The sequence below is a fragment of the Cyanistes caeruleus genome, chromosome 6 (genome assembly GCF_971803275.1).
Source record: "Cyanistes caeruleus chromosome 6, bCyaCae1.hap1.1, whole genome shotgun sequence".
NCBI classification, from domain to species: domain Eukaryota; kingdom Metazoa; phylum Chordata; class Aves; order Passeriformes; family Paridae; genus Cyanistes; species Cyanistes caeruleus.
Genome location: NC_141706.1, coordinates 6527914 through 6541534, shown reverse-complemented (window position 1 = coordinate 6541534; position 13621 = coordinate 6527914). Strand labels below are relative to the sequence as shown.

Genomic DNA, 13621 nt, shown 5'->3' with positions numbered 1-13621 from the left:
ATTTCCTGAGTAATTCTTTGGATTATGTTTAAATATTACAGTAAATAACTATTTTAGTATTCTATTAATACTAGTGAATAACTCGTGCCAGCCTTTGTTTGAAAACAAGTTGCAACCAGGCCAATTAGAGTGTTTGTAATTTCTGGAATGTTATATATATACAAAATTAGCCTGTGACCATGACTAATGATGACCATTTAGTGATTGATGTTAGCTGAGCACAGCGAATTTTTAACACAAGTTTTAGGTATTGCATGGTCTTCCACTGGATATCCCATTTTTGTAAATAAAACTTCTACAAAATTCAGTACATTAATGCATAAGAAAAGTTTTTCTTCTGTGTACAGAAATAACCCTTGGCAAAATGGCAGCCAGTGCTTTTACAGTAATTGGTAGGCTCAGCATCCATAGAGTTCTTGAATATTTGTATGTGTAGGTTAGTTTTGCCCACTTCCAGCAGTTTTCAGTCTCTAGTTTCACACTGAGCCTTTGCTGTAGATCTGGCTGCTTCACTGGTGGCTGTTTATGCTGGGATTATTAGAGGGGATAAATTCATAGCAGCTTTTCAAAACAAAGCATTGTACAGAGAATACTCCTTGAGGGGATACACCACCAGTAATGGCTGTATTTCAGGTCCTTACAGGAGTTGCTGGAGAAGATGCAGAATGTCATGCAGCAAAGCTGTTAGAAGTAATTATTCTTCAGTGTAAAGGGCGTGGCATTGATCAGGTTGGTAACAATTTTGGTTGCTAAAGCGAATACTTTATTGTGTAGTATGGATTGATTGTATATAAAGATGAGTTTTGTTACGAGTGCTTCATGTGGTGCTACCAATAATCCTGGCCTGCACTTCAGTGTTACTCATTTACAGCACAGCAGAGAGTTCCTCGCACACTTCGGCTCCAGAATTTAGGACACTGCAAAACTCTGGTGTTTTCATGAGTCTGGAAGCATGCTACCTCAGGAGCATCTTGGTTCTAAAAAGTCAATTAATTGCCTTCTAAGTTAATTCTAGGGAATATTTATAGAAAATATTTCTATCTGTCAAGCTCATAGCTTTGAAATAACGAAGAATGAAGTTCCTAGAATCCAAATCAATGTAATAAAGAGGGACCAGGGACTTCATTATGCACATATGGCAGTAGGAATTTGAAAGATGAATAAGTTGATTTTTCTGGACTTCCTAGTGTACACATTTTCTCTATTTTCCATTTTTAATACACAAGATTATAGAACCAGAAGTTACATTTGCTGTGCAGGATGTCACAAAATCCATGTGATTAAATATTTTCACATTTTCATTTCATCTTTGTATGACACTTCTGCTGGCAATTAGAAATGACTCCATTTTATGCCATCTGTGTTTATGTGCCACACTGTTGAAGTACAGAAGGACGAGTTTTATTTTTGATCACTAAGCATATAATGTTCTCACTGTCCAGTGCATACCCTTGTTTGTGGAAGCTGCCTTGGAGAGACTGACCAGAGAAGTGAAAACCAGTGAACTGCGAACCATGTGCCTCCAGGTTGCCATAGCTGCTTTGTATTACAATCCTCATTTACTATTAAACACGTTGGAAAATCTTCGTTTCCCCAACAATGTGGAGCCTGTCACCAATCACTTCATAACTCAGTGGCTTAATGATGTGGACTGTTTCCTAGGGTAAGTGTTTGTACTTCTGGAGATGATTCTCTGTGATACACCTGTGTATGACCTGCTTGTAAATCATGACAAAACTTACAACTGTTTTACTCTTCTGTTTTGTAGACTTCATGACAGAAAGATGTGTGTGCTTGGCTTGTGTGCTCTTATTGATCTAGAGCAAATACCACAGGTTTTAAATCAAGTTGCTGGGCAGATCCTGCCAGCTTTTATCCTTCTGTTTAATGGATTGAAAAGAGCATATGCCTGTCATGCAGAGCATGAAAATGACAGTGATGATGATGATGAAGCTGAAGAAGATGAGGAAACAGGTATGGAAACGAAGCCCTTGATGTTATTTTGTATGTTTCATCCTTTTCTGATGTAGATATGGAGTTCCTTTGTGGAATTCTTCTGGGCACCCTAATTCCAAAAGTGAAGCACTGCAGTAGAACACTGGACATCTTTTGGCAGCTTTTAAGTGTATCTGACTTACTTTGCACTCCCTCTTAGAAACTGTCTTCCAGGGCTGGGTTAAATGAGCTCTCCCCTTTCCAGCCTGCACTATATTGTTACCACTTCCACTGCCTGTTTTATCTTTAGCCACATTTGTCAAGAATTGTTCTTGCTGTTCTCAAGATTAACCTTTTCTTGTTTATAATTAACTCAGAGGAGCTGGGGAGTGATGAAGATGACATTGATGAAGATGGTCAAGAATACCTAGAAATTCTAGCAAAACAGGCAGGTGAAGATGGAGATGATGAAGATTGGGAAGAAGATGATGCTGAAGAGACTGCTTTAGAAGGCTATTCCACGATTATTGATGATGAGGACAACCCTATTGATGAATATCAGATATTTAAAACAATTTTTCAGAGTAAGTAACTGTATTTCTTTTCCTGGCCAACAAGTTACATTTCAACTTTTGTGTACACTGTTCTAAACTAGAACCTGTTCGAAACTTCCAAACAGGCTTTCCAATACATGCTTGAACCATTTCTTTCATTGGAAAGGAGATGCCATCATTAAACTTTCAGAACAGAGAGAGATGCTTGAATGAATTTATCATGGTAGGGAAGAGGTCAGAAGCTGTACTAGTGTTCAAATGCCTTGAATTATGTAACCATAGTGGAATATGACTGATTAAAATGGCAGTGAGTGAGTAAGGTTTGAGTTCTAGAACATTTTAATCAACAGTTATGTTTTCTTTCTGCTGCAGCAATTCAGAACCGTAACCCTGTGTGGTACCAGGCTTTGACACAGGGCCTGAACGAAGAACAAAGGAAGCAGCTGCAGGACATAGCGACCCTGGCAGATCAGCGGCGGGCAGCACACGGTATTTGCACCCCTTTATACCAATAACACCTCCTTTTGCTCTGTGAATGCCCTGGGTGTGCTCAGGAAGCATAATACAGAAAAGGCCTATAATCCAAGCCTGATAATGTCTCCATCAAAACAGGGTTGTTTGAAATCTCTTGAAATTGTCAGGTTACAAACTGGATGGCAATACCACAGGTGGGAGGAATGGTAGAAATGTGCCACTGCTTTGAGAGATGGCTGAGGAAATAAAAGCGTATTTGTCCTAATTGCTTGGATTTTAAAACAATTGATTTGATTACCTGAAGGTAGTTGAATTCCAGGTATGTTAACAAACACATCAAGTGGCTGATAAATTATTTCCTGAGATGTGACGTAGTCCAGCTGGGATAGACAATAATTCTGTGGGTAAGAGAATACTAAATTATGAAAGTAGTACCATCTGTAAAGCCACATCATTAAATATTAAATATTACATATAATACAGATTTTTAAATTTGTATTCAGTTTATCTTTTTTCTTTTTTTTTTCTGAGTTTTCCCTTTTGAGAGTAAGCCAATATATATCACACTCTAAAGTCAAGACTGAATGTTGAGGTATCAGTCCAGCCTCATATCCTCTTAGTGAGCAATTGCTACAGATGTTTCAAAACAGAAATTCACTATTTTTTCAATGAAAAGATGGGTAGTAAGAATACATATTTAGTAAGTATTTTTTTTAACAGCCTAAATCACTTCACAAAGCTTATTTGTGTCCAGAATGAGCCCGTTTTAATGGTTATAAAATACAGTTTCACTGTGACCCCTATCAAGCAGTAGACATCATATGATGTAATTATATAATACTGCATTTTATGGAGACAAAAAAATTTGAGATGTGTGTTTGTTTGTTCTGTACTGTTTTTTCAGAGAAGTTGTAAAGTTTAACCAACCAGATCCTTATGGGCAATTCTTGCCTGCTCTCAGAGCACACTAATACTACATTTAGACCACTTACCACACACGGGGATGTGCTGTTGGAAGGATTTGAAATACAGTTCTCCCTTATTAATGTAGCTTAGAGGAATTTCCATATGAGAAGATATGATATGACAGATATGTCTTCTGTGGAGCTGTGAGGGATTCTCCCCCCATGCTTTATTAGCCATGAGAACATCTTTCTGGCCTTTTTCCAAAGAAACAGCCAAAATGCAGATTTGCTAGATAATGAGTTATCCTGTATTCCCAGAGAGATGGCAACTTTTGATTTAGGAGAAAGCTCTAAGACCAACAGAAGACATTAGTAGGTGGTGTTATCTTGGCCTGGGAATAGTACAAACCACCTTCTGCAGTATCTAGATTGTAGGAAAGGTACCTAAATTACCAACTTGATTTTCAGTTGTCCCTGTATTAGAGCTTGTAAAAACCTGTTTTACGGAAAACCTGTCCTACAGCAGTGTTTGAAGATGTCTGGTAAACCAGACATCTTAATTATCACTGGTAGTTACAGTGATGGATATGTCGACCTCAGATGTCTAAAGATCTTAAGGTTTGGTTAAAAATGAAAAGTGATCAGTAGTTTTCTCTACTATTGGTAGTAGTCTACCAAACTATTGGTAGTTTTCTCTCAGAATTATGTTTTGTGGTCTAGTAACCTAAAGTCTGAATTACCTTCTTGGGTAGAGCATGTGTAAAAAGGCTTTTTCTGGTGTTTCAGTGGTGGTTTCTGCTTATATTGTTGAATTGAGATAGGAACACCAAAAATTTAGCCAATACCTATATACTGCTTTTTTGCACATGTGCTCTTTTTACTGATTTAACTGTGAAGTCCGTTGATGTTAACCAGAAAGAATTGTCTGCCTTTCGCCAAGTTTATAAGTGCAGCATTCATTCAGGTCCTGTTTCTAAACTACAGTAATTTCCAACAGCTAAAGTGTGGGCCTTTTAAAGTACAAATTCATGTAAGCATGGTGATAACCATATTGAGAAGTTAAAGTAAATAGTCAGTCCATCTGTTCTTTGGGGCCTGGCACATTTCCATTTGTGGGTGCTGATTCCTTTGTTGGGTAACCCCAGGTTGAACCTGTATTTCTGAGAGACTCAAAGTGATCAGTCACAGAATCTTGGTCTGTCTTCCCCTCTACACACCCTAAAACTTCTTCCTTCTCTTTTCTGTTTTATTTTAGAATCCAAAATGATTGAAAAGCATGGAGGATACAAATTCAATGCTCCAGTTGTGCCAACTTCATTTAATTTTGGAGGCCCTGCCCCAGGAATGAATTGAATTACCACTTTTCCTGCTACTGTGTGATTGTAGTGAAGAGCTTGTGTTCCTCCCAATAGTGGTTCCAGAACTGGTTCATGTTATCTACAACTCACTCTAAACTAATTTATAAATAGATTGGACGAAAGCCCCAGAAGTGGGACCTGATTATTCAACCTGATACTGGAAAGCAAACCAGAGGGTTTTTTGAAGATAGGAAGAATCTGAATTTAAAGCTTCAAATGACACACTTTGGAGATCGGAAATCAAGAGGGGATGTCATGAAGGCAGCTTTTCTTTTTCTGAGGAAAAAAAACTAGACATGGGCTGCAGGACTATTTAAAATGTCTCATTTACAGTACAAGCTAGAAGGCAGAATTAATTTTTACACCTGTGGCAGTATGAGTATTTGCCCAGTTTCTTTCCCTTTTATCCCTACTACTGGGTGTCTATTCTTTTAATGTAAATAAGATAAGGTAATCAGATAGCCTTACTTAATCTTCATCATTTCCATTTATCAAGATTGTTCATATGTAGAATATTGGACACTTAATGTAGCACTACATAACTGATAAATCTGTAAATGAATTAGCACTTTCATATTGAAACAAGCCTGCTAGCCTATGTACAAAAATAGCAAAATGTTTGCTGTTTATAAAAATAAAAAATAAGGGATGTACTGGGGAAAATAATTTCAAGTTATTAATTTAAAATGAACTAGCAGTTTTGTACCTGGTGACTTTGTGGTGCAGTCACCTCTGGTTGTGACTTGAATTCGGATATGTAAAAAGGGGTTAGTGATATTTCATTGCTGCTAAAGAAAAAATAGCAACACCCTCCGTGTCCTTTGTTTTTTTTAAAGATCTCACTGTACAAGCTAGAAAATTGAACAAATGTGTACTGTAAGCACAAAGAAAAGTTACCCTCTAAAAAAGGTAAATGAGATGTGAAGTTCTAAAGGTCAATTGAAGTGTATGGGTAAAACATCTACATATGCAATCTATTAAAAACAAGAGTGTCATTGGCTGATCTAGGCTATGGGATATAAATGAAATTTTTAACCCCAGGTGTGCAAAATATTCTTTTTCCAGCTCATGGTAGTGCAGGTGCACTACTCCTGCATTTCATTCCCCCTCTTTTTGCACTTGCACCATTCGTGTGTGCTGTTGTCTGCCTGATCCAGACAGTGTATTTGAAGTTTTGCCAATCTTTTGGTTTTGAAGCCACAATTTTCTTCCTTCAAAGTTGCTATAGTAACTAGTATTTTAGCTAGAGAGGCAAAATACAGTTCCCTCTGGGACCACTATCAAAACCACTGTATGAAGAAGCCAGCAGGGAGAGGCTGTGAATGGGTTGGCTTAAATGCCCCCTTTTTCTTTTCTAAAAGCAAAATCCATTGGCGTTTGATCTTGCCTTGAGATCATTGGTGTCAGGTCTTTTAAATCAAATGTTTGGGTTGTTTTTTTTTTTCTTTAGGCTGTTTTTATATAAAAATGTCACCTGCTGTTACAATTGATATTAAACAAGCTACCTTAATTTAATGTAAGCCTCCAAAATTTAAATACAGGTTAAAAATAAACTGAGTTTTTATCTGTAAAAATGAAATGCACATATATATATATTATGATACTCAAAATGCAGTCTTCAGAAAATTGGTCTGTGTGGTGTGGTTTTTTTGCATCAGCAGAGTAGCAGGATTTGGTGGTGCTTTGGGGTTTCCTTGCTGAGCTACCCAGTGCCACGCTCTGCCTTCCACTGGTGCTGGTGCTTCCCAGGCAGCGGGAGGGGTTTTCCAGCCTCTCCACTCCGGCTGTCTTGCTCTGCCAAGCGCTTCCCTGCCCCGGGGGGCCAGGGTGGGACACAGAGCCCGACCCCAGTACTGAAGGGACACTTGAAAAGCAAAGCACCTGAGGTGAAAAAGCCTAACTAATGAAGCCTTGGATGGGAATATCCATCCTCGTGGTGGTGTGAGAGCCAGGGTAGTTCCTGTGCATCTTTAGGTGGTGCACAGAGCAGAACTTCTCCGGGGCTTTGTGACTGTAACTCACGGGCACCTCCAGGTGTGCTCTGGCCCCCGGGCAACCTCTAGACAGCATTTTATTTTTGTAGAGAAAGCTGACAGATGTACTTCCAGCATGCCTTCTCCTGTGTTCCTTGGGAACACCCAGTTTGACAAATCATTTCTGAACATCTACTTCTTTGGTATCTGCTTACCTTCATATACATCCTAAAAATGTATGAAAACCTCTGAGGACAGATGAGCCATTTTGGGCCTTGTGGCAGAGGATGTGAGAGCAGCAGTGAGAAGGCTTCATGTATAAAGCAGATGACAAAAAAAAATAGGGGGAAATCACCAAGTTTAGTGCCATTGTCAGTTCTGGAACAATTATATTTTTCAAGTCACAAGTCAAGGGAAAAATTTTATCTTGGTGTGAGGAATACAGTCTTACTACAAGGGTGCTTTTATGTGTCACTAGACTGGTTAGCAAGGAGCATCTTTTTTAAGAATGGATCTAGAACTTTGCTTTCCTTTTGCTCCAAGAAATGTATTTATAAATTGCAAAACAATTTTGCATTGTTGTTGGTGGTGATAGCGCATTTTGTGATGCAATATATCAATTTCAGTGATACACTTGTCAAATTAAAAACTGATCTTCCTCCTAGAACTTGCACTTATCCATTCCATTGTCAAGGATAATGCAAGTCTAAAGGAAGATGTGGGAAATCTAAAGCCTCTGGTTTTTTCTATTATGGAAGATCGCCTTGGATTAATAAACATCTAAAGCAAATCCTTATCTTCACTTATTTCAGTGTGGTGTTTTGAATGTAGCTGTATCTTTACAGTAGAGTCCTGCTCAAGTTGCACAGCTCTCAGGTTTGTATTTCCAAAATATTTCTCCAAACAGAGAAATAGGCACAACAGAGAAATAGGTTAGTGTTAGGCACAACCAGAGTTCTCTTCAACTGTGTTAAATATAAAAAATAGGCAGTTTTTTAAAATGCTGACATACTGAGTTAATTTAATATTTTTTTTTCTTAATCACTGTCTTCAAAGAATTATTCATATGTATGATAACATATATCATATAAATGAATAGATGTATATTAGCCTAGGACTGTTGCTGCAAGATTTATCAAGTCTGCAGTGGAGTAATTACTGACTGCCTCCCAATAAACATGTAGGTGATTTAATTATGCCTAGTAATGGATACCTGGTAAGTTCTATGGATTGATTATTTTCTCTGTGGAACCTTCTACATGCCCGGAATGAGCCACTTGGAAAAGCTTTGTCTGTTGCTGATTATCAGTTACTTTTCAATCAGTATGTGGCTTAATCTTAAATGGCACATCACTGGTTTGTGTATTTCTGCTTTTTATAGCTGTTGATGCTGGAAACAAAGCACAAAATGAGAAACAGAGATTGTAGTATTTTACAGGGATGTTAATAAATAATCTGTTAAGACAAGGGGCATTGGCAAATCAGAAAGACAATTTTATCTTGGGTATTTCACTGCTGCTGTATCTCGAACCAAACTGATGGCTGCAGCATGCATAATTGTAAATTTTAAGCATGATGGCTTAAAATTTACAATTAGGAAATAGTAAATTAGGAAAGAAAAACTGCTGGCTAATAGGCCTGTTGGGGAATTAAGTATATTTTTTTTGGCTTTTTGTGTAACCAGTAATTTTGGACTGCAAGAATTTCGAACTATTACTCGAACAAAACGTAAATATTTTCACATCTCGTGTACAGGAAGATAAGTCCATCAGAGCAGGCCTTACTGTCACATCAGTGGGGATAATTCACATCAACTGTGCAAGAGGGTATTCTGAAAAATCACCTACGGCATTAACCGTAACACGCTTGCTTGCCTTAGACTGGGAACTGTTGGACTATTTACTGCACGTTTCCATACCTACAAATCACGTAGGGATAAACAGTCCCAAGCAGAGCTTTAAGCACAGCGTCCTTGTCCCCCAGAGCCGGGCTGGAATGGTAGCCGGAGGTAATGCGGCAGGAGGCCGGGAAGAGAAGGGCAGAGCGTTCACCGTGCCCGGCCCGGCCGTGCGGCCCCGCGGGGCCCCGCTCACGGCCCAAGGAGGAGCGGACGGCCCCGGCCGAAGCCGGATCCGCTCCCCGGGGGGCGCCGCGGCCGCCGCCCGTGCCCTGCCCGTTCCCGTCCCCTCAGGCGCTGCCGGCCCGCGCGGCGCCCGCCGGGGGAGGGCAGGAAATGGCGCCGCTCCCCGCTGGCGCGCGGGCGCCTCATTGCCGCTGCACAAAATGGCGGCGGCCCCGCGCCCGGCACAGCCGCGACGCCATGAAGCTGCGGGGCGGGGCCGCGGGCGCGCGGCCAATGGGCACCGCCGCGCGGCCCGCAGGCGGCCAATGGCGGGCGGCGGCGGCGGCGGCGCGCGCGGCGCGGCCAATGGGAGCGGCGGAGCCGGAGCTGCCGGGCCCCGCCCGCGGGGCGCGGGGCGGTGCCGGGCGGGCGGGCGGCGCCGAGCGGCCGTTTCCTGTCCTGGTGCATGGTGGTCGGACGGAGGAATTGTTGGAAAATTTCTCGGCGAGGTTCGTATATAAATGTGCTTTTACCCAGTGTGCCTTATGCTCCCTCCGCCATCTCCGGACGGGGCCGCCGCGCCGCGCCCGCCGCGGCCGCCGGCGGTGCTCGGGGAGGCGGGCAGGGGCAGCGGGGCGCGGGCGGCACCGACCCGAGCGGCAGAGCCGCGGTGATAAAGCCGCTCCGCTCCGCGGGGCCCGCCCGGCCCCTCCCCGCCCGCCGGGCCCGCGGGGGTCCCCCGGGCCGCCTCCCCCGGGCCCGCTCGGCGCTGCGTCACGGGCGGGGGGCGAGGGGGGCACGGCCCGGGGCGCTCCGGGCCCCGCGCCCGCCGCGCCTAAATCGGGGGGGCTCACATATTTTTACATTTTCCCCGTAGCTGGGTGTTTTGGGATTTTTTTGTTTGCTTCTTTTATTGTTTCTTTTTTTCTGTTTTTTAAAATATACGGGCGTTTGTTCCTATTATTTTTTTCCAAACGTGCTATTTCCACGCCGTCGGCCGCAGAGCGGCGTTGGCCGGGGCTGGCCGGGCCCGCGCAGGCTCCGGAGGAAAATCCGCTGCTCCTGCCCGAGCCGCGGGGCTGCGGCGCGGCCTGGCCGCGCTCGCACGGCACGGAGAAGGTCCTGGCACCTTCCGGCCTTCTGAAATCCAGCTCTTTTACTGCGTCCCGCTCACCTCGCCAAAATGCAAAAGCATTTTAACCTCTTTTTGTCTTTTTTTATTATTTTTTGTCTTTTTCTGTTGGTTTTTTTTTTTTTTTTACTATTGTCGCTCCCTTCTTTTTTTTTTCCTGTAGAACTTCTAATAGAACGGGATAACGAGAAGCTGCTCCTCTAGAAAAATGGCCTGCAATAATGCAAAGATTTTTGTTTTGTTCTCTGATAAAGGCTTATTTGTGGTTTTTTTTCATCCACAAAAAATGATGTGACTTCCGTGCAAGTTTAAATTTTTTTGTCAATGCATGGCTGCGGTTGAGCAGCTCTACTTAACTTTTAAAATTCTAAGGTTTCATTTTGTGCTATCAGAGAATTGTTTTTGCCATCATATGTAGAGTGATACCAGTATTTGTAAGGAATGTTATTCCTAGTCCAGTGACACAGGAGCTGCAACCTTATAGTCATTCAAAGCAAACATTTCCTCTTGTTTTATCGAGATTCTCTATCAAATGTCTATCAGCTATCTCTGCAGACTATATACCAGATATTTCTATTGTAGCTTCTAAGTGATGGTACCTGAAAAATGAAGTTAGATTGTCTTTAGCTAGCAGTTTTTTAATATACCCATAGTAGATTGTTAGCTTTGTGCGTTTGCCGTACAGCTTTAGAATGGCTGGGTACGATACAGCTGTGTTTTCATAGCTTATTTCTTTGTATTTCTGCATTAATGCCTTGAGCTTCAAGCTGTGTTTGTGTCAAAAGCGATTTGTCTGTTACACTGCAGAAAAGGAACCTCAGGAATATGTGGTCAAATAATAGATGATTGCTTTGGTAATGGATTGCAGTTTAAATGAGATGTAAAAAATAAACATTTTGAAAGAGTTTTGAGAAGTGTATTTCAAATTGATTTAATAATTTACTTGAAGTGTTCTCGTTGTAATTGATATTTAATTTCTACTACCCTATCCGAGGAAGAGTCATTTTGCTTTATGTTAAAGGCTAATACAAAGCAAATACTTAAAATAGTGTAAAAGGTACTTTAGGTAGAAAGTCACACTGACTTCACTCTGTCTTCGTTCTTTTGTAGCTTTTGATGCTTTTCTCAGAGGAAGGAAGGCACAGTGTTAAGTGATGAATGGTCCCTGGTAACGGATGCACAAATTAGGATGTAAAATAAGTTTTTTTTCTTTTAGAATACCTCCAGTTGTGTGCTGCTTCAGCTCAGGGAACATTTTGCTGTCCCGTACTGTCCAGGAGAAGGGAATTGTCAGGAGTATGAGCAGCGGCCAGGTCCAATTGCTGGCTGCTGCCTCTGGCTGCTCACCTGCAGCTCTGGGATGGGCACAGGGATAAGGATGATGGCTCCTGCATTTAGTTTATTCAGGATGGCTTCATTTACCCTACGGCATGTTGCTCTTGCCTTGCTATTGCATGTGAGTCTTCACCTTAAGAGTTTTGTGTTAACACTTGCTCAGCATAGGTGGAGTCTTTGAGAAGCACTGTTACATTTTTGGGGGGTCGTTAGCAGGCGCCTGTGAGGCAAATTGTTTTCCTAAGGGCTTGGCTGAATTTGGATGGGTTTTTACACAGATAATCAGGGCAATTCCTCGAGTTTCAGGCCTTACAATGGCCAGAATGCAAATATTCATGAGGAGGGTGGGACGCATCTTGTGCTCTTTTAGTTACTCTTTTCCTGTCTGCTTGTCGTGATACCTTCTTTCCTTTCTGTGTTTCCCGTGATACCTTCTGTAGCTCCTGCAGCTTCTGACATGTGTGTACACACCACAGCACCCCGAGACAGCCTTTCCTTGCCTCTCACTGACTTTTTTTTTCCTGTGTTGCTGCTACATCTCTTGCACATCTCGGCAGCTCACCAGCAGTGCTTTTTGCTCAGCGTTAATTTGGGGGAGCTTGGTTTTTCATCTCCTCTGTGCAAGGAAATCTGCACCTGGTAAAGACAGCGTGGGCTGGGTAGTCTGTTCCTGTGGCTTGTGTCACAAAAGATCCCAAAAGATGGAAGGAAGGTTTCTGCTTAGTTTAAGGATCCCTAAGATATACTGTGATCCAAACCAATAGATCTTCTTGAGCCCAAGAGTTGAACTCTAAAGTGCAAATTCCTGTAACTTAAAGTCTGCATAGCTCTTGTTCTGAGCATGGAGTGAGGGGTCTCAGCGAGGTGTCTCTCCATGGACACCATTTTTAGGGAGGAGGGGAAGGAAGCCTTATCACCCATCTCAGCACAGCTGGATTTATGGAGTTTTGCCTGTATCTAAGTGTAACTTCATCTGCCATTGGTTGTATTTACTTAAGGGAATATGATTTTGCTTCTCTCCCTCTGTGCACCGGGGATCAGCAGTTTGAGCAGTTACTCAAAACCAAATTGGACTAAATTAGTAAATGCTTCCAGAGACTTAGTCGGCTAAATTGTGCTGGGCTGTGTGGCTGTTTTTTAATTGTGTAGCGGGATTGTACTTTGCTCCACCAAGATAACACTTGTTAAATAAATTAAATTTTCAGTTTTGAAGGCAATTTACAGTTCCAGCAGGTTTTGCAATTTTCGAGGTTGATATCAGAGTTACACTTAAAACTACATAACGCTTACCTCTGTCTGTATTTTACTGTCTGCAGAATGTTTCCCTCTTGTATACACTTGAGCAGAAAATTGTTTTACCTGCTTAATACTCTTGGACTTCATTTCTGATGACTGATTTTTTTAGAATTGGAAGAAGGGTCTGTATTTCCAAGGTAGTTTGCTCATATTTTAAGTATATAGCTAACATGATGCTGCACAGAGTTTTGTAGGGTGTGTTTCAAGTTCTGTTTGTAATCGGGCTTTGGCAATTCAGGCTGCCCCTTTAGTTCCTGAAATACAAGCCTGTGCTAAAGCACTGCCATTAACTGTCATGGCTGATGGTGATACATCTGTAATGTACTTATCAGATTGCTAATTAACTCACAGCCACACAAAACAACCCACTCAAAATTCCTCTTTTTGTTGGCAGTCTCAGTGGATTTGCAGAATTTGAAGGGCCATGGCCAGGATTCATTTGTTTTGGTCATGTAAATAAGGGACTTTTGTGATTGCTTGACAGTTAAAAAGTTAACAGTCTGTTTGGCATGAAAGTAAAACAACAGAAATAGGTCTGTTTCTTTTGGATTTTTAGCTCTTAAGGATTCATCTAATCACCAGATGTTCCCAGTTTTA

The 13621-nt window shown here is 41.7% G+C and overlaps 2 protein-coding genes and 1 long non-coding RNA gene across 19 annotated transcripts in view; 2 read left to right on the top strand and 1 right to left on the bottom strand.

The window, feature by feature from the left end:
- The window catches only part of IPO7 (importin 7), a 34096-nt gene extending 27244 nt beyond the window's left edge, over positions 1 to 6852 (top strand). For both annotated transcript variants that reach the window (XM_086892025.1, XM_023928600.2), the window contains 6 exons: positions 634 to 729; positions 1443 to 1663; positions 1769 to 1974; positions 2313 to 2519; positions 2862 to 2978; positions 5124 to 6852. In XM_086892025.1, coding sequence (XP_086748151.1) covers positions 634 to 729; positions 1443 to 1663; positions 1769 to 1974; positions 2313 to 2519; positions 2862 to 2978; positions 5124 to 5221 — 945 coding nt within the window. In that variant the 3' untranslated portion in view covers positions 5222 to 6852. The remainder of the gene's footprint in view (positions 1 to 633; positions 730 to 1442; positions 1664 to 1768; positions 1975 to 2312; positions 2520 to 2861; positions 2979 to 5123) is intronic.
- Positions 1 to 9459, bottom strand: part of LOC111930536 (uncharacterized) — a 29082-nt gene extending 19623 nt beyond the window's left edge. Inside the window, exons 1-4 of one of the 2 annotated variants that reach the window (XR_002865226.2) lie at positions 9118 to 9459; positions 8413 to 8589; positions 7415 to 7509; positions 3262 to 3361 (exon numbers count right to left, since the gene is read on the bottom strand). This is a non-coding gene — a long non-coding RNA (uncharacterized LOC111930536). The remainder of the gene's footprint in view (positions 1 to 3261; positions 3362 to 7414; positions 7510 to 8412; positions 8590 to 9117) is intronic. The other variant, XR_002865223.2, reaches the window with a different exon arrangement.
- Positions 9460 to 9638: 179 nt separating this feature from the next.
- Positions 9639 to 13621, top strand: part of ZNF143 (zinc finger protein 143) — a 44533-nt gene continuing 40550 nt past the window's right edge. For 5 of the 15 annotated variants that reach the window (XR_015287697.1, XR_015287696.1, XM_086892010.1 and 2 more), the window contains exon 1: positions 9639 to 9770. The gene's annotated coding sequence lies outside the window, so the exon portion shown is untranslated. The remainder of the gene's footprint in view (positions 9771 to 13621) is intronic. The other 10 variants (XR_015287695.1, XM_086892003.1, XM_086892002.1 and 7 more) reach the window with 3 other exon arrangements.